The sequence below is a fragment of the Cibotium barometz genome, chromosome 1 (genome assembly GCF_041138505.1).
Source record: "Cibotium barometz isolate CiBa-2024 chromosome 1, ASM4113850v1, whole genome shotgun sequence".
NCBI classification, from domain to species: Eukaryota; Viridiplantae; Streptophyta; class Polypodiopsida; order Cyatheales; family Cibotiaceae; genus Cibotium; species Cibotium barometz.
In genome coordinates, this window is record NC_141046.1 from 56,121,618 (window position 1) to 56,141,340 (window position 19,723).

Genomic DNA, 19,723 nt, shown 5'->3' on the forward strand with positions numbered 1-19,723 from the left:
GCAAATTTATGCACAACCTAGGTACAAAGCATTGGCAAGCAATGAAGTAGATCTTTTGCTATCTTCAAAGAACCCTGGATTTTGCTTTGGTATTGGAGGCAACTTGCAATTACATGCTTACAGTGATTCACACTAGGCTGGTGATTATGACACATGGCAATCCACCAGTGCGAATTGTTTCTTTTTGGGGAATTCATGCATATCATGGTTGAGCAAAACGCAACCCACTGTTGCAACATCTACTTGTGAGACTCAGTACAAGGCAGCCTTTATAGCCAAAATAGATTGTGTATGGCTGAGGAGATTAATGGCTGATCTTCATGAGTGTCAACAGACACTCAAAGTCCACTACCCATACTCACTGACAATCAGAGTGCTATAGTTGTGGCACGAAACCCAGTGTTTCATGCACGCACTAAGCGCATGGAGGGAGAGGATACATGCAAGGGAGATGCCATTACCTTATTGCTCTACATAGGATAATGTTGCAGATATGTTCACAAAGGCGTTGCCTCGAGAGAAGTTTGAAGCTTTCCGCAAAGCTTTGGACTCTCTCCTACAAAGAGTGATCTGCTACCAACCTTATACAAGTTCACATTGCCAGTACAGAGGGGATTTATTGGCATGTATTACATCGTTGTAGTGCCAAATGTGAACAGGGCATAACTAGGGGCACTTTTTCCAGTTGGGTTTTTTTCCCCCTAGCGCACACAGTGTGAAAGGACGCCGTTTTATAATTATTGTACTTTGATATTATATGTGGGTTGACTTCTCAACTTAACACACATTCCAATGCAATCCACACCTTTGCATCTCCATCCATCACCATCTCTGTGTGTTTCTGTGTATAGCTGCAGCTTTGCATCTCCATCCATCACCATCTCTGTGTATTTCTGTGTAGCTGCAGCTCTCCTGGGCCACCATTATTCAGAGAGGGACTTGATCCTCTTCATCATCAAGTCCTGGAGAATGAGGACGAAAGATGTGTGCCACTTTCTTGCAAGCAATATAAAGACACAGGGCAACCTCACAAGGAGGCAAGGAAGGTGAGAGGACCAGGGGCAAACACTCATCACATCTTTGTTTCAGAATGTCAAGCAACGCCAAGCGAGAGAGCTAGATGATGATGAGAACAAGGACACCCAACCAGGGCACACGTCAAGGAACCCCTGCCCCAAGAGGTCTCAACACAGCCTCCACAAAGTTTGTTGCATCTAGACACCCACGGACTTATCTCGTGATTTTAATTTCAAACAAGGACCCCGTCCTCTGCTTATGAATCAAATAACCAAATCTAATCCTAAGTCAGCAGAGGAAAAGCTATGAATTTACAGCAGTCCTAATAATCTACACAAGCATCCATTCTATATCAGGACAAATTTATCCATGGAATTGTAACTAACAGAAGCACTGCCAACAAGTGCTAACCCAGTTGGTAATGGTGTTTGGTTTCCTATAAAGTGCTCACAGGTTCGAACCCCACTGGCAGCATTGTGTTGAGGCATCATGTAAATGATAAATATATGGTCTTCTGTGTGTGTGTGTTTCGAAGCGCACTAGCACTTTCCTTTATGAAAGAGAATAATAACCAGAAGAAGACTTTTAGAAACGATTTGAAAATTTCCCAACAATCAGTAAACACACAGTCATAACATAAAGACAACCAGCTTCATGTTTTCGCAGACAGTAGTTCCTCCTATATATGTATTTCTGATTAGCATGACATGATCAATAGACCCTCTCTCTCATAAGAAACATGATTTGTAATTACCGTCATTTGGTGACTCTGGAGATATATAAACTCCAAACCATTGCTGGGCTAGAGCATGCGCTAGCTTGATACGTGTGTTCATTGTCTGATTCAACATATGATAAACATTAAGGAGGCTGAAATGTGATAAAAATTTAATCACAAACAATAAGGAACTTACATGCACGCACAGCGCAGCACATAAAGACAAATAGAAACAAAAAGAGAGGAGGAAGGAAACAGAGAGCAAACGAACAATACTTGATCAACAACCCGCTCATCAACCAAAAGATGAGAGCTAAGAATAGTCATGGCTGCTCCCACTGACGCTGAGGTCATTGTCAACTCAGAATCCACAAAAACATGATTATAGGAACCAAAAGGAAAAGGAGCACCCAAATAATCTTCATAAAAGCTGCAGTCAACAGAAGCACATGAATTACGAGAGGAGGAAAATTCAAGTCATTCAGACACCTCAAATAACATGAATCCTCAAAAATATGCAATGATTGAACACAGAACTTCACAAACACATTCAAAACTACCGTACTTCCACCATGGAATGTGATTACGATGTCCTTTAATATGGCATGAAAAGGTAAAGTAACACAGGTGTGGCAAAAGGCAGCACAGATCTGGCTGTACAATTCTGAACAGGTTGTACACTTCTGAACTGGCCGTACAGTGGCCCATCTGACCATACAGATCTGGTTCAGACTTCACACATGTGAGTTTTTGATGCCGGAATCTACTTTTTAGGGACTGATCATAGAGTCTGGTTCATAGTCACAGGAAACGGCCGTTCCAGCCCTATGAAACTCAAAAACACTGTTTCCCGTCCCATACTTTCCGTTCCCCTCTTCCTGTTTTTATTTTCTTATGATTGTGTATTGACATCATGCCAATCCATACCGATCTCGTTATCTAGCATGTCCTGTTCACATTCCATACTACACCCCCATTCCCATTCCCATTCCCCATTCCATGCAAGTATGGTCTGCTGGCTGGACAGCAGGTTTGTGCAAGATACAGAGGTATTCCAAACAATTGCAGGGCAGTTTGATGATTACCAAAAAGGTTCTAGGAGAGCTTAGTGTGGAGTACCTGGAAAGGTGGCTCTCAGTTTGAAAAGCAGGACAGAAGCGTGACAGCGTGCTCTTGTTGGAAAAATGTATCTTTTGGGCTTGTGTATTCCCCTGTAGGTCAGGCATGTCTTTGGCTGGGTGATTAGTAATCACATGGATTATTTGTTTTCTTTCTTTTCATTTGGATGTACGCAATCAGGTGTAGACCGGTGGTGAATCCTCGCCATCCGTAATCTTGAACTTGGAAGCAGACTCCTTTTGGAATATGATCCTTGAAGCAGAGGGGGGAAGGGGGGTTTTGTGTGTTGTCGGTCCATCTTCCGGTCCATCTTCCAACCACTAGTGTGGTGTACTATGCATGTTCTATTTTAAGTTATTGCTTATGTCATGATTATGTGCTCTTAATCTTGTTTACCGTTACCGTTCATAGATGCCTGCCCATATGCACTTTTTTATCCGCCCGTAAGCAAGGCCATGGAGCAAACACCTTTTGGGGTTTTGAACTAGGACCTCCTAGTCCTAGAGAAACACCTTCCCCACTTCAGCTATCGTCTCCTTGGCAAAAAGCCCCAAATTTTTGCAGATGCAAAAGGTCAATTTGAAAAAGCCCTAAATTTTTGTGGATGTTGAAGCTTCAATTTGATGTTTTCTCCATCTTTCAGAAAAGCCCTAAATTTCTGAAATGGAGTCCTCCCACAGGGATTTCCCCTTCCTATTAATGCCTAGGGCCGATGCAAACCTGATTGTATACTCACCATGATGCACACAAAAGATGGTGTGGAGGGCTGATTTGCAAGCAAACCGGGTGTCCTTTTCCCAACAGCACTTGAGCCTTGCTACGGGCTAAGATGATGTGCGTTAGCACCTTGGCATCAAGATGGCTGCAATTTCACATGTAGATCCTTCTTGGCATGTGCATTTTGTTGTTCCCCACCTCTTGATGCCAGTGTAGCCATCCATCATCCTACCAGCATGCTTGTGGGCAAGTAGCTCGTAGCCATCGCAGAAGGGAGCTGCACCCCCACATTCAATTGGCAAGCAGGAAGAAGAGGACATCACCATCAATTCCAAGGCAGACACGGCACTAATGTGGGCAGCCAAGGTGCTAATGCAGGGAAGGGAAATGCAGGATAAGAAAATGCATAGCTCAGATGAGAAAAACGCATAGGGCGCGGATCTCATGACAAAACACACAGCTTCAAAAAAAAACGCATCTGAAAAACGCATCATTGAAGGCAGCAGCAAAAAACGCACAGAGCACATATAAAGCATAGATAAGGTGGGTAAGGTGGCTCAAATACCATGTTAGCATTCATGGCGCCAGGGTGGTGCATGTGCAAAGAGAGGGATGAAGGTTCATGTCACCAGCCTGGACATTTGCCAGTATGAAAGGGATCTGGTGGACTCCAGGATGTCTAAATATTTGGAAAGTACAAGCTTTGGGAATGGGGGATTATCCTAGAATACAAAGGACTACACTCCTAAAATTTAGGAGAGTTGCTATTTTTGGTGCAACTCCGATGGAAATTCTGTTCGCGTCATTACATCTGGAATTGGGCAGACACCAAGAGTTGGCAAAGTGCCTATGACAGAATGTCTACTAGTTGGGATATTTTTAGAGGTAAAGATTATGGGAGAACCCATCTCTTAGATTGGGACCTATGGTGTGCCTCCTACTGCCTACTCCAGCTTTATCATCTTTTGGTGAATATGATTTTCCTTTAGTTCCTGGGCATCCAGTATTTGTGAACTTCAGTTTTCATTCACTGTTTGGCACTTTGTCAATGGCAGATGACCGTGTAGGCTTTGTGGCTGGAAGCCGTAGAATAGTAGATGGTACATGCTATCAAAAACTTATGACCACATGTCATGGATATTTTGTGCATTGTTCTTAGCTGCCATATGGACATGCGGGCGGTGTGACTAGTGGTCACATGCTTGTGAGTGTCGCTTGCATGAAGCAAGGCAAGGTTTGCCTGTGAAGACTTTGGAAGCATTGGAAGTGATGGCAAAATGTCAAACACCATGTATGGGCTTGCATACAATGTGCCACGTGGCCAACTGTTCGTCAGTGCTACAAGCTTTGTGGACATGCAAGCAGTTTAGAGGTGGATGCTACATGCATGTGAGTGTCTTTTCACCTAGGGCTCTATCAGTTGTGGGAAAATAATCAGATGCCACGGGAATGTCACTATCCCATAGTTTCTCAAGACATGCACGGCATGTTAATCCTAGGCTTGCATATGGATCATATGGGGATAGCCCACATGGACTCCAAGGGCATGGCAAGATGTTTTTGGATATTAGGCAGGCCCGGTGAACATCTTTGGACGATGTTTTGGATCTTGAACAAGCCCGATGGAGATCCTAGGATGGGGTGCTTTAGAACTCACTAAGGGCCGGGTGGAAATCTTTGAACAGTGCTTGTGTGAAATTCCAACTATGTGCACACACTGTACTAGATGGTAGTTGGTATCCTTTAAGTACAAGATAGCAGATGGGTGATTCTAAAAGTGCATAATGCGTACTTGTGCGTGTTTGATTTTATTTCTCTGTGTTACATTGTTTTCTTGACTCCAAAATGGCAGGTATTTCTGCCTATAATTAACCATGGGGCAGGGGACGCATAGGTGCACAAGCTATTCGGGGCTAAAGAGTTATCTTATGGGTTTTGGCAGGTCGTAAGTGCTCTTAAACTCAATTTATTGCTTATAGTAACTTATTACTAAAGTTTATGATCGCAAGTCCAAGTGTTCACATGGACCAGGACGAGTTTTAAACACATGGACATCTTTTAACAAGGACACCTAGCCAAACAGGCATTTGCATGGAGAGGGGCGCCTACCTTTTTGGCAAGAAAAGCACCTAGACCATCTAAATTGGGTAGGCTTGCGAAAAGTGAGATTACATATTGCTTTTGGGCACTTTTGAGATTGGTGCATGCAAGGAGGAGAGGTGGACCATCTCCACATGCTACACAGGGCGCTCTTCTAGGCTGAAAGTCGATTTCCAGTCCACATTAGGTAACTATGTTCTGGTGCTTTCCAAGGCTGGTTGCACAGTTTACATGCTGTTTCAGACCCAGCCGTAGAACCTTTTGGGTTAGGCACAACTCTAATGTGCAGGAAATGGGGGCAGAAAACAAGAGAAAGCAAGGAAGAAAGAAGAAAGAAAGTTATAGAAACGTCTTCAAAAGACCCAAAGGGTCTATGAGACCAAAATGATGTATACATAGTGTCCATGAAATCTCGTCATGGATGAAAAAAGAAAAAGCAACAGTAAACTAAAACTGAAAACTGTCAGACTCTAAGATTGTACAAGATAAAAAACCTAGATCCTACTATGCCAAGTACACGGTACAATAAGTGGTGGGATATGGGAGAGCTGAATAAAAACAGTCAATTAACCCTATATGCCAGGCAAGGGCCCATCCAAGATGTCCATCATGGGTGACACAAGAAGGCTAGAGATGTTGATAGTCTGATGTGAGAATGAGAAAGCTCGCTGGCGGGCCAAGATCTCCTGAATCTGGGGCTGATGAGGTTGGGGGTGGCCCGGGTCCGACGGGATGTGGGCGTCTAGCTTTATGGAATGTGCGTGCCCGATCTGATGTGCCTCCCATGGGCCTGCCGAGAGGGGGCACTGTGGTATAGCCACTTGTATCCACTGCGGTGGGCTCTGGTGCCTCCCTGTCCACCCCTCTTGACTGGAAAAAAGTTGTGATGGTAAGCTGAGAGGAGTGTTGGGGGGGGGAGGATCTCTGAGTAGTGACTATGTCAACTGAGCTCCAATAGGAAGAGCCCTCATCTGGGTACTCCATGATCCGGGATAAGCCCTCTCTAAATAGACAACAAAATCTCCCTCAGATCTCATAGTAGACTGGACACTAGCAAACATAGTGCTCCTCCGACTCAACCCCCGTCTAACATAGTCTACATGTCCTGTCCTCTCTGGGTATCTGCTCACCTGTGCCAGTCTCTATCCTCAGTTTATGAGGTGATACCCTAAGCTAGCCAATGGCTATCCACATATCATGGGACATGAAGACATCCAGATAGCCTAGCCTCCATATGAAACCATCTGCTGTGAATCTCAGAAAATGATCTCTGTAGTACTGCATCTTGGTAGGAAATGGGCCTACCAGCGTGATCCATGTGTTATGTGCATATAGCCCTAGTACACCGTATTGGATCACCCTGTTCCTATCGTCATGTGTAAGCCTAATGTATGGGAAATCTAGATCATACTCAAATGGAGGGAGCCTGTCCATCCATAGTAGACTTTGCTGCATATCATCCGTGATAACATCACGATCTGAGAATGCTCTATGCACTGCCAATCCGCCCGGGATAAATCGGGTGCCCAAAAGGGAGCCACATACATAAGTGCCGGGATGAATAGGGTGTCAAAAGGCCAACCCTTCATCCTCAGCTCCTGAAAATGCACCTGGATACACTGCCTCTCCAATAGGGCTAGAGTTGCATATCCTCTAGTGAGTCTCTCTCTCCTGCCTCTCACATAGAGAAGCGTGGAGTAGTGAAGGTAACTCCGAGAGACATATGAGTTCAACCCTGCTATCCATGTAAGTGATCTTTGTATGGCCTGCAACTGGGAGGAGGTGTGGAATACTATAATCTTGAACCCAGCAGCCAGCCCCATGGCAAGTAAGTGCTGCCCATATAAGGTGATATCTGCCTCATCATCTGAAACTTAAGCTATATAAAGATCCTCAAGGTACACTTTGTGCATCCTGGCTGATCCAACTTGGTTGTTTGCTATTGAAGCCTCCCAACAAAATGACTTCTGCCTGATTTGAAAACTCAACAAAGTCATTCTGTATTGACCCCAAAAAAAAAAACAAAACAAAACAAAACAAAACAAAAAAAGCAAGGTTCCTTCCAAGACCTCTTAGCTAGTGGTTAAAGAAGGTTAAGCATGCTATATACAGTGCGGGAACCATACGAGAATAAGTACAATAGGCTATGCCTTTGTAATTCGCATGTACACATATGCGTATATGCTTACATACACACACACGTGCTGAGGTCGAAAAAGACATAACTTAAGCTCACGTATCCATCTTACATCTCATTTTCTTATCAGTTGAACAAGATGAAGCATGAATTTACAAATCAAATGATCTGTTTATGCTGATCCAATAGGGCAGAATCACCATGCTACGAAAACAAAACGAAACCAAGTTGGGTATCTCCCTTCACCCAGACGTTGGGCAAGGGGGAGAATGCTCTAGCACGTGTAGAAACCACGAATTATGGAAATACCCACTAGGGAGAAAGAGTCATGCAGAAGAGGAGATTCAACGGGTGGGTCCTGAATTGAAGAGAAGAGCCCTCTACAAAGGGTTATAACCTTTCAACCGTGCCCTTTTAATGAGTAATTAAGAAGTTAAGTCACAAATCGTGACATAATTGGTACAACTTCTCTATGCACAATTGGATATGTATTATGATAAATGTCATCCTAGGCAGAACACCAAAAAACCCATAATAATCTTACAATTCCTTCGAGGCTACTAATACATGGCTTCAAAATAAGATTTTAAAAATATTTAGAATAGTATGACACATACATGATATTACACAAAACAAAGTCCATTGGAATACCTGAATACAGAGTGAAAGAAGTTGATAGTACATTGCAGGTACAAGGCACTGCTAGGAATACAGAAATGTGAAATGGATGCATTTTGACGCTCTGGCTGAACCTCCAACGGGGCAACCACCAGAGAAATAAACCGTGCTGCAACTGGGATGTCAAGGTTGTAAACGTATGTTTTGAGATGACCACCCTCTTTACTGATAACCTGAATTGCATTCAAAACTTTCAATTAAATGAAAACTTACTTTTGCATTGACCACCTTCAACCTTTTTCAGAAAACTGACCTCATTAAAAGGTATGCACAATCCTATAAACCTTCAAGTGAGCATACACAATGCTCTTGAACAAAGCAGTGCCACAAAAGAACAACACTACCATGAACAAAAAAGTGTAACCTTCTGTATTCAGAGTTGTATATAACCAACATGGCAAGTTTTTTTCAATAGACAAAGTCGAAAAACAAACTCATGATACTGACTGGCAGCAAGGAGCAAAACAACTCTAGAAGATATTGCCCCAAAGAGAACGGTTTGCCAATGGTTTGAAACAACATTGGAGATTCCCTCAAGTCTTGCCTTCAGCGAGGATCAAGCAAAGGTCTCACTTGCATCCATCCATCTTACTCGCGATCATAGTCACAAGAAGCGTTTCGTCGTTTCATCATTTCGTCTCTATGGATAAAACGTAGAGGTTTCAAAGTGACACTGGTCAAATCATCATTATGCAAGTTGGAAGACACATTGGTATTCTGAACATGTAGGCACCTAATCATTGAAGGGAGAAGATTTCCTTTTGGAAGGCCTCACTGATATGCTTCCCCATGCTGATCATTGGATCATTGGGGCTGACTTTAATATGGTTGAGCAACCAGCAGACAATAGGAGAACAAGTGGGTATGGTGCACCCACTTGAGAGAGCCACCTGGGAGAGGTTTATTCTCTCTATACATGCAAAAATTGTTGGCTTGAGGATGAGGCCATCCTATCTTGCATCTAATGCTCTATGCATGCATACACCACTTCTATGTTGGTGATTGGATTCTTGACATGGGAGGACATACGCTCATAGCATCTGGCACTTCCAAATCTGATCATTGCCCATTGGTTTTATGTATTAGAGATCCAGGATACCATGGCTCTACTCCTCATGTAAGTATTCTTGAGCATTTCTACTCAGATGCAGAGCTTTCGCGCGCAGGTGATAGATGTATGGAGGTCTCATGACTTTTCTGATAGCCTAGAGAGTGTGGCATCCGCATTGCAGCATGGCAAGTGATTTTTACCACAAGATGGTCTTACTTAAGAGATAGAAGGTCATTGACCATGAGAAGGCTACTAGACGCAGGTTATCCGCATTACAAAGGGAACATGAAAAGCACCCTGATGCCCAATGGATTGCAGATACTTAATGTACTGTTAGGGCAGAGAGAGTATTGTTACCATGCTCAGGAGTCATTTTAGACTCAGATAGGAGGCAAATGCAATAAACACTTCTTTGCTACCTCATGGCCCATCCCACAGTATGCTAAAGTGTTGACAATTGCAAGATACTCAGGGCACACTTCACTCCGATCTTGCTATGGTGAGGTGGATTGCCTCTGACTTTCATTGTCGGCTTGTTACCGCTGAGCCCCATAGCCCGCAGGGGGATAGAGCAACTTGTTGTTTAGGCTACAGATGGTCGCAGAGGAATGTGTACTTCACTTGATGCTCCCTTCTCCACTGAGTTGTTCACGTAGGCACTCCGTTCATTACCTCGAGGTAAGTGTCCAGGGGATGATGGCCTCGCACCCACCTTTTTCATGACATTTTGGGATGACTTTGGGGAGCATACCTTCAGGAAATGCGGAACACGGGGAGTACACGCCTTCTTCTCTTATTGAGGGTCTTTTTCACCTTATCCCAAAAGGTGGTGATAAGACGAATATTGGTCAATGGAGGCCTATCATATTGCTTGGGAATGCCTACAAAATACTTGCCAAGGCAGTAAGCATGAGCTTGCAGCCGGTATTGCAGGATGTGATTCATGATACGCATAATGGGTTCCTTCAAAGAAGAAGCATCTTTGATAATATTTGGGAGGCGGTTGAATGGGCTAAGGAAAGCAACCAGCCCCTAGCCATCTTATTGCTATACTTTGAGAAGGCATGTGATACTCAAAGTGCGTACCCCATGTGTGAAGTTAGGAGTCAACTGTCTCTTGAGTCTTCTGTTTCTGCTCCCCCTTATAGGGCTCTAGAGTAAAAGAGGGTGCAACTAAAGCTGTCCTAGCTCCCCTTGTTGTCACCAAACCCGCCAAAGTTGCTTGCATAACTACAATGGTGTTGGCCAAGTTTGTGATCTACTGCTCAAGCATGGCCATCCTTGCATCGAAGTCAACATTAGTGACCAAGTCATTGACCGTCATATCAGCATCCTGATGGTCGTCGTCAGATTGAACATTCTTGTTCATCCCACGATCGTTCTGTACTTCGTCAGCCATGACAAACCCAAGATAATTTACTATTGCTCAAGGAAAACTCGACACACGAGTTTTCCTCCATATGAAATGTCGCCCAAAATCCCGTTTGTCCACAACCAATCCCGCTCTTGGAAGCTGGCCGTATACTTTCAGCCCTCTAACCAAGGAGATTGTTCTTTGAATGTGGAGAACTTCTAAGCAAATCCCCCCTTTTATACCAAAAACATCAAGAGGTTTACTTGCTTTTGAGTTTTTTCTGAAAAAACTTAAGTTCTTTTTAGTTTTGATATAAAAAGTCACATGTGCTTTATTATTGACTTATCGCTTCCCCCCTTTTTGGCAAAAAGCCATCGCTTATAATAAACATCTTGCTTTTTCCTTTAAAAAAACGATGCTGCTTTTGCTTCAAATCTGCCAGCCTGTTTTTTGTCTTTTGCGCATGCTTTCTAATTCAGCAGGTTTCTCCCTGGGCTTCTGCCCGCTGGCCGCCCCTCCTCTGTGCGCCCCTCTCCTGCCCATAGCACTGCTGCAGCAAGAGCCAAGGGGCTTCTCGGTGGCTGCCCAGACTGAACCGCTTGGCTGCATTGATCTGGCCGCCTGGCTTTGGCCGCTTGGCTGGGCTGGCTGGCTGCGGTGGCCGGGCTGTGCACAACAGTTGCCAAGGGTGGCCATCCTTGGCTGCTCTAAGGCTGGCCATCATAGGCCTCATGCCATGCAAACCCCAGCCGCCTCAGGCCCTTTTACGGGTACTTGCTACAGCCTTTAACACGCATCAAATCAGCGATTCAACTTCTCTCAGCCCCTCGGACACACAACTGCACATGCAACCATGACGCCTTGTGCAACTTCTGTAGAGCATCGATTTGATAGAAAGAGAAATGATGAGAGGACTACCTAGGAAATCCAACATCTACAACGCTTCGACATGCATACCTCTTTAGCCTCGTTCTAATACCAGCTGTAAAGTCCATCCTTGAATCTCCCTAAACACAGCTGAAAACCAAGGTTAGTCCGTAACCAAATCACGAAGTAAGAGGCTAGCTCACCTCCCAACAGAGACCGGCATCCACTAATCTCCCCCGAGCCAAGGCTAGGGCTTCCTGTACAATCCCATAGGTCCATGTCTAACTCTGGCATCCCATACCACTAAAGCCTTAAAATTAAATATTGGTTTCTTCCTAATGCTCATAAGTGTTGGTGCAAAGTGCTCTGTAGGAAATATATCAACCCCAATTTGACACCCCGAATATCTGTAAGTACAACCTCCGTCAATCCAACCCAAGCTTTGCACCCCAATTGACTCTTTGCGAGTCACTAATCCAAAAACCAACAGACTTGTGTCAATTAATGAGAGCCCTTGCAACTAACAAAACTCCTCCAATGAAATCCCAAAGGAACATAAACATACGTGTGAGGCCTCGAGGAACATAGCAGTATCTCAGAGTCCAAAAGCCCATCCTCACTGCGCAAGGGTAGACTCAAACCAGAAACTCTAGTAGTGGAGCAAAGAAAGATGCTCAGATGCTCATAGTCTCAGCAACAACTCTACCACCATGAGCAAGCACACTATCGTGAGCATCCCAATACATGCATGAAACACCTCTAATCCAGTCTTGACAAAATCCCATATAGCTAAGGGTTCTCCCTGAGGATAAAAATATTTAGATGGTACAGGGATTCCAAACAAGAAAAGCCCTTACCTGGTGGAAAGCATTACGAGTGAAGCCCACGACATGGGTAGATTTTGAGCGGTTTTCTGAGAAGAGTTCCTACAGGGCAAGGATGACTATGACATTGTGTCCAAGTTTAAAAACTTGGAAATGAAGAATATGCCTTTTGACACATATTTGCAAAAGTTTAGAGAACTGCAGGCTCGGGCAACTCACATGGACCCATCAGTATTTTGGGATTCTTTGTGGATGGATTGCTTGATGGATATCAGCTCCAAACCAAAAATAATCATAGCAAAATAGATGCTATCCTATATGCAAACATTTCTTTTTCCCCCCCTCGGAAAAAGATCCTTCTATTAGTTATAGAGAAAAACAGCCAAAATGGCCGAGTACAAACTCGTCCTCAAATGGAAAATGAGAGTCAAGATGTACAAAAGCGGAGGATGCTCTTCTCCTTTGGTTGGCCGTTCTACGAGGAGAAAGCTATCTCATACAATGGGAGGAGGGGGACACAACCACACACTTGGTCTATAATGCCAAGTGGGCTCGCCACCACTATCTATAAGGAAAGGAACCGTGCCGCCAAATCCTCAGGAAGGCCTCCCGGTGCTTCCACTAGCGGTTTGAGCCGCCCTAAAGCTACCCCCACGGACCACGGAGGGTATGAATGATATCGTGCCAGATGCTCCATATAGACTCCGCTGGCGGGGTGAGGGTGTTTTCAATGGCTTCGCTGCATCAAGCTCTCCATATATGCCATGCAGCTATACTACTGCAAATCTCCCATCTCTGGCTAGAACCTGGAGTCCAGTAACCTGTAGGAGGAGCCCGAACTGGCATTGTAGGAATACTAAGATGAGAGACTTGAAGGGCTAGCCCCCCACCTTCCTCCTCATATGGCAAGATGATCACAGTCTCAGTGGCCCAAGCAATTGTACCCCATGTAACAATGTGGGTGGGGGCCCGATCCATAGTGAAAATGATTAGGATCCTCTGCCAAACCTACTCCGCCTTCGAGCAATCCCAAAGACAATTATGTTGAGACTCCTGATGATGGCCACACCTTTGACATAATGTTCGTTTACCTCCAATGGCAAACCAAGTGCCAACTGCCAAGCTCCTATGTGCCAGCTGCCACATGAAAAGAGTGATTTTCCGTGTCTGAAAACTATCCCACAGCTGTTTCCAAAAATCTAGGAGTGTGCGGCGGGAGGCCCTGGGACTGCCAGTGTCTTGTAGAGTGCCCTGCACCTCTGACATCTGAATCCTACAGCCCAACCGTGCAGTGTAAGCAAAAAAGGGGGTGCCAAGCCTCTCCTCACTGTCCCCTGGATCCTGCCATATCCACTCTCTCGAGTTCCACTAGAGACCCGTGAGAGGCCAGCCCTTCCAAATCTATAACCGCCAGAGTCTCTCTTTGCCAACCTTGGCCAGTGGAGGGTCGATGTGCCACTCATGTGCCACCCTCGGCAAGGTGCATCCCCTGAAGTCTTCCATCAAGCCTAATAGAGAAGGTGAGTCCGGCAAAGGTGAGTACGGCAGAGCTCTCATCCGTGCATGAACTGCTAGGGGTATATCGTGCTTGGTGAACACTGCCACCCACTGCGGGGAAGGAGGGTCCAATATCGGGGCCAGCCACTCCGGAGGGATGGAGTCATCGACGTCGAGGCTAAGTCTGTCTTTGGACTCTGCTCTCTCAAGTCTTCCATCAAGCCCAATATAGAAGGTGAGTATGGCAGAGCTCTCATCCACGCCATGAACTGCCAGGGGTATATCGTGCTTGGTGAACACTCCCACCCACTGCGGGTAAGGATGGTTCGGTATCGGGGCCAGCCACTCCTCCGGAGGGATGGAGTCGTCGATGTCCAAGCTAAGTCTGTCTCTATCCCGGATCCCACTAAGGCCTCTCCCTTGGGCCTCTGGAGGTAGCTGTGTGAATGTAAGCCAATCTCCAAGTGACCTAGCCGGGTAGTTGGTCAGTTGATCTCTCTTGATCTCTTGATCTCTTGATCTCTCTTGGTATCCTAGTCTCTCTTGATATCACATTGGAAATCTCTCCCATTTACTTTGGCATTGAACTCTACCTTTAGACATGATAATAGCGCTTCTTATGATTCTACTCTTGCATTCTCAACCTGGCTTCCAACAACATTAACCTCCATGTAAGTGCTTGTATTCATTTGATTGCTTATCCAAGGCTCGCACCATCTCTTTCTGTTCCATCATCATATGATTCCGATCATCTTCTAGGTGATATACAATCAAATTTCTGTGCTCTTGTGATGCCATAAAACTTGCTCCTAAATCCAGTTCTCTTTAATCTCAAACATGGCATTCCAAGTTAATCTCAAACATGGCATTCCAAGTCTACGAAATTGAGAAATTCCACTTCACCAACTATATATTTGAAAGTTCATCACAGAGGTACTTTGGGTGAAAAGGTGTCAGCCGTGAGTCTACACCAACTTCTAGTAGATAAGATGCTGAGAATCACAATTACGTTTCAATACATATATAGAGCCTGTAATGTACTCTACACAAGGTACAAAAAGATATGTGCCCTGTGCGGAACGCTCAATTTCAACATTGAAAAATGTTGAGGTGCATTTTTTCCTAGACCTTAGTGCACAGCTGTACGCCTCTTTCATGCAGCCTCCAAGCAACTCTGCCATACGGTTCCTTCAAAGTGTAGCATATTCTATAACAAGACTTTAATTTGAAGGACTATACATTGCAACAACTCATGAAACTTAAGTGGTTCACAGCAAACAAAACACCTGATAAAGCAGCTTCCCACAGCCAACTGCAACAAACTGTGAATCCACCGTAAACTCCATTTCATAACTGGCAAAAGAAAAACAGTGTATTAGGGCAAAGGTAAACCTTGTCATATGCAAAAAATAAGTGAATCTTATATAAGTCATTTATCGGTGGCGGTGTGTGTGGTGGTCTGTGTGTGCACAATGTTGGAAGAGGGCAGCCAGAAGAGGAGGGGAGGTCTGACTTTCACCTGCATCGCTGAAAATCCAAATCAACACAAGGAAACCAGCAACGTGCCCGCCGCAGCTGATTACTCGTATGGAATATATTTCCTGAAAAGTGCCCCCCAGAAGCTGGCTTCTCCAACCAGTATTCTACATGAACAAGTTTCACTTTCTGTATGCAGCCATCATGAGTATAAGAGGGTCTTCCCATCATGTGTTCCTCATTGAAAAAACACTACATGTCAAAGAGATGCAACCATCATAAATTACCTCTTCTGGCTGAACTGGTACTTCCTCATTTAGGGCCTCTAATGTAGACTCCGGTCCAGTCATTTCACCCACACCCACTCCATTTGACCCAGCTTCCCATACAGGCTGCATAACGTCATGATTCCCTTGAGATGCAATGGAAGCTTCTGGGACAAAAATGAGCAATTCAGGTGCCAATTCTTTTTCCAAGGCCCCCAAATACTCCGAATAAGCAGAGTCTGCAGCTTCAGTGGCAGAGACGGGAAGCTTCTGGACTGAAGGAGTAGAGCTTACAGCTTCAAAAGTGTCTGATTCAAAAGCATGCAGCACTTCATACTCAGTTGGCACACCATCATATAACACCCTCTCAATATTTAGGCCCTGGGCATGGAGACCCACAACTCCCTTTGTTGGCGCAACAACTTTAAGCTCTGCATAGCTGCACTCACACCATAAAGTATCAGTAAAAGCTAGATTTTTTGTTTGCACAGTTCTTAACATAAGAACAGCAAGAAAGCTGTTATGAGAGCAAAATAATAAAAATGTCTCAAACCTTGGGATGTGGTTTGAACTTTGTACCCATCACTTTAAGGTAAAAGTCTATCCAGCCTCTGTAAAAGTAATTCTACTAGTGTCTACATTGAGTTTTGAGTCTATTGATTCCTGCAGGAGCAACTTGGCTACCGTTTTTCTTGTTCCCTCTAAAGAGCACAATGGCTACTCTTGTTCTGGACACCGGTGTCTGATCCTACACAGGGAGATGCTTTGCAGTTAGCCATTTCCCACCTAGTCAAACTGTTATAGCACAATTGGTCAGGTCACTTCCTATGCTTCCCCTTTTCAGAGTGTGATAACTCCTTAAACTGGTTTGCCTACTCTTCCTTTGCCCCCTTAATAGCCTAAAAAGAAACTCATCAGAGAGCTAACAACCTTGCTAACTTCTTCCAAACAGAATGGCATGCTCCATTGTGAAAAATGAGGATGCAATTAAAGTAGAGTGGTAGTGAATCTTGGTACCCTCAAATTGAGAGACTTTATTACTGGAACTCTCTCACCCTCAAATTGAGAGACTTTATTACTGGAACTCTCTCACACCTGGAACTCTCTCACACCTGAAATACATAGAACCCACATCCCTTTTTGAGCTTTCTCACCAACTATTTAAATGTTATACACTGTATTTGAAGGCTCAATCTGTTCAAAAACACGCAAGCTCATTTAATTACCTCTGTGCACACTACCCACCCTCATGATTTAGGTGTATGATTTTTTTTCCTGTACAACAGGCCTGCATCATTGGAGAGTGTAAGAGATATGTTCTCGTACTCAGAATAAGATTATTAAAACAATCCTCTGTAGATGGAAGATTTGTGTCAATGTGCAGGTCTAGGAAGAGCTTTTCATGTGGTCCAGTCTAACTAAGTGATTGTGTTCTGATGTGAATATTTGACTGGTCACTATTTTCATGGCATGGACAAAGCTTGAATATATTTGCCTATACAATATTCATCTACAGTTCCACGGTAAGGGATTATACCCCCAGTGCCCCAGAAATCGGATATGATCCATGTATCTCTAGTATGCCCATGGTGTCAACCATTCAACTCAAACGGTACCTAGGTTTATTATGTGTGATGGGAGTACCAACAACCAAATCATAATTCCAGTTTGGATGAAAAAACGTCATCGCTCTTGGACGAATTTACAAATACCTTATTGCACCAACATTTTTGTTACATGCCTAGTACTAATCCTCGAGATTAGTGGCCTAATCCAACAAGGTTAGGGGAGCCCTTATTTATGGCAGCAGTGGGCACTATATAAGTGAAGCATGGGTTATTATTGTCTAACCTGACTATTGATCAAAGTTCAACCAAGACTCCGGTTACACGTGCGGCAAAGAATAGATCAGAATGCCAAAGGAGTGGCATGGATCTGTGGGGGAGTCACACCTTAGCCCCCCAGCTTGGGAGTGGTTCAAAGCATAGAACCTACGGTTGGGAGGTGAGCTAGCCTGCACCCCTCTTAGCGGGTTTGTACTAATCACTTGTGTCTCATGTAACTATTTGGCCCTCCTAGCTCTATTCACATGATGGAACCCTTGCCCGGAGACTGGACAGGTAGAAAAAGGCATGGGGTCAAGGACCAAAAAGTCTCCACATGGAAAAGTGCCAGTCTTGGTCAAAAAGCAAAGAAAAGCAAAAAGTCAAACTAAGTTGACCATGAGCCAAGAGCACTACTAACAAGAGGAGACTAAGCCGGACCAAAAAGCAAAAAGCCGCTTTTTCAAAAAGCACCTCTAGGGCCAAAAGCAAGGCCCTAAAGCCAAAAAAGCAAAGCACAAGAACTTTTTTTTTTTGTTCCGAGAAAAGATCCTTTCGTTAGTTATATAAGAACGCCCGTAGGGCTACAAAAAATCTCTCCTGCTCATAAGAGAAACAGCATGGCAGCCCGGGAAACTCTCCCTAGGTGCTGCAAAATACAAGCATCAGCACAAAGGACTGAGAGGCTAAATCATACAATAGGGGGGGGGGGGAGAGCCAAACAGGTGGCCTGTAGTGCCAACGGGGGAATCCCGTGTGTAAGGTGTAGAAGGGGCCATAGCGCCAAGTGGTGTGAAAGGCCCTGGCACCGCAAGATCGCCTCATCCGAGTCTCCCCGGATGCGGTCGTACTATCCTCGCAGGGTGTGGATCAACTCCTGCCAAATCCCCCGTACAATCTCTGCTGGCGGCTCCAATCTCCCCTCAAAGGCCGTGAAGCACCGGGCCCTCCAGGTGAACTAGATGGTGAGGCTGCTGAGGAGCTCCCATCGTAAATCCCTCTCCTGTGTCCAGCTGGCGGACGAGAAATCCGGTGCCGGAACCAGGCGAGGCTGGCCCCTAATAAATCTGATGGCCTGACTGCCCTGCTCCATCTCATAGCCCATCGCAGGCCCTGACGAGGTCAACCAAGCAGCGGCACCCCACGTAAACATACCCTCTGGAGAGAGGGGAGCCAGAATACGCAGCATCCGCTGCCAAATCTGCTGCGCCTGAGGGCCATCCCAAAGGCAATGTCTCTGTGTCTCCATAGGGTGGCCACATCGGACGCAGGCCGCCGGAAGACCGCTGTAAACAAGCCAAGTGCCAACTGCTGAGCCCCTGTGGGCGACCAGCCACTGAAAAGTCGAGATCCTGCGGGCCTGTCGACTAGCCCAGAGCCGAGCCCAGAAATCCTCCAGGAACTCCTATGAGAGTCCCTGTAGCCACCAATGCCCCGCTGCCGCTGGAGAGACCCTCCTCCTCGCCGTCAAAATATGCCGCCCCAGCCAAACAGTATACTGGAAAAAGGTAATCTCTGTGGCCTCAAGGGATGCATAAGGATCATGCACTCGAACTCCCCGGGGTCCCACTGTAGCCGGGCCAAGGGGCGCGCTGCATATGCGCCAATCCGGGAGCACATCAGCAGGGTCGGGGTCAATATGCCACTTCCGAGAAGCGGCGGCCACTACCCGAATCCTCTGAAAGGTGCACTCTGCAACCAAAGGCGACCGCCTCCACTCTCTGAGGTCTGCCCTCATCCTGAATCTCATTGTAGAGGCAACTGCCATCCTCAGTGCAAGCTCTGACTGCAATCAGGATCTCCAACTGTGTAAAGGCTCCCATCCACCGTGGGGCCACTGGCTCGAGAGGACTCCTCTGTGAGTGCCTCCTAAATATCATCCCTCATAATCAACCCCCCTCTGAAGTGACTCAGCCTCTCCACCTGGATCTCCTCTGGGAGACTGCAGAAGGCCTGCCAGTCTCCAAAACTACGAGCTGGGCCTGCCGCTAAAGGTCCCCAGGCTAGACGAGGCCGAGAACCCAGCATATGACCCTGCTATGTGCGAACCGCTGGGCTCCAGATGAGCGGCTGTCTGGC

General features: G+C 45.4%; 1 protein-coding gene across 1 annotated transcript in view; it reads right to left on the reverse strand.

Annotated features, from left to right (window-relative positions):
• TAF2 (TBP-associated factor 2) overlaps positions 1–19,723 on the reverse strand; it is a 172,530-nt gene that overhangs the window by 107,992 nt on the left and 44,815 nt on the right. The window contains exons 2-7 of the mRNA XM_086803702.1: positions 15,843–16,260; positions 15,599–15,744; positions 15,366–15,432; positions 8,460–8,659; positions 2,012–2,165; positions 1,772–1,856 (exon numbers count right to left, since the gene is read on the reverse strand). Of these exons, the coding sequence (XP_086659828.1) occupies positions 1,772–1,856; positions 2,012–2,165; positions 8,460–8,659; positions 15,366–15,432; positions 15,599–15,744; positions 15,843–16,260 (1,070 nt within the window). The remainder of the gene's footprint in view (positions 1–1,771; positions 1,857–2,011; positions 2,166–8,459; positions 8,660–15,365; positions 15,433–15,598; positions 15,745–15,842; positions 16,261–19,723) is intronic.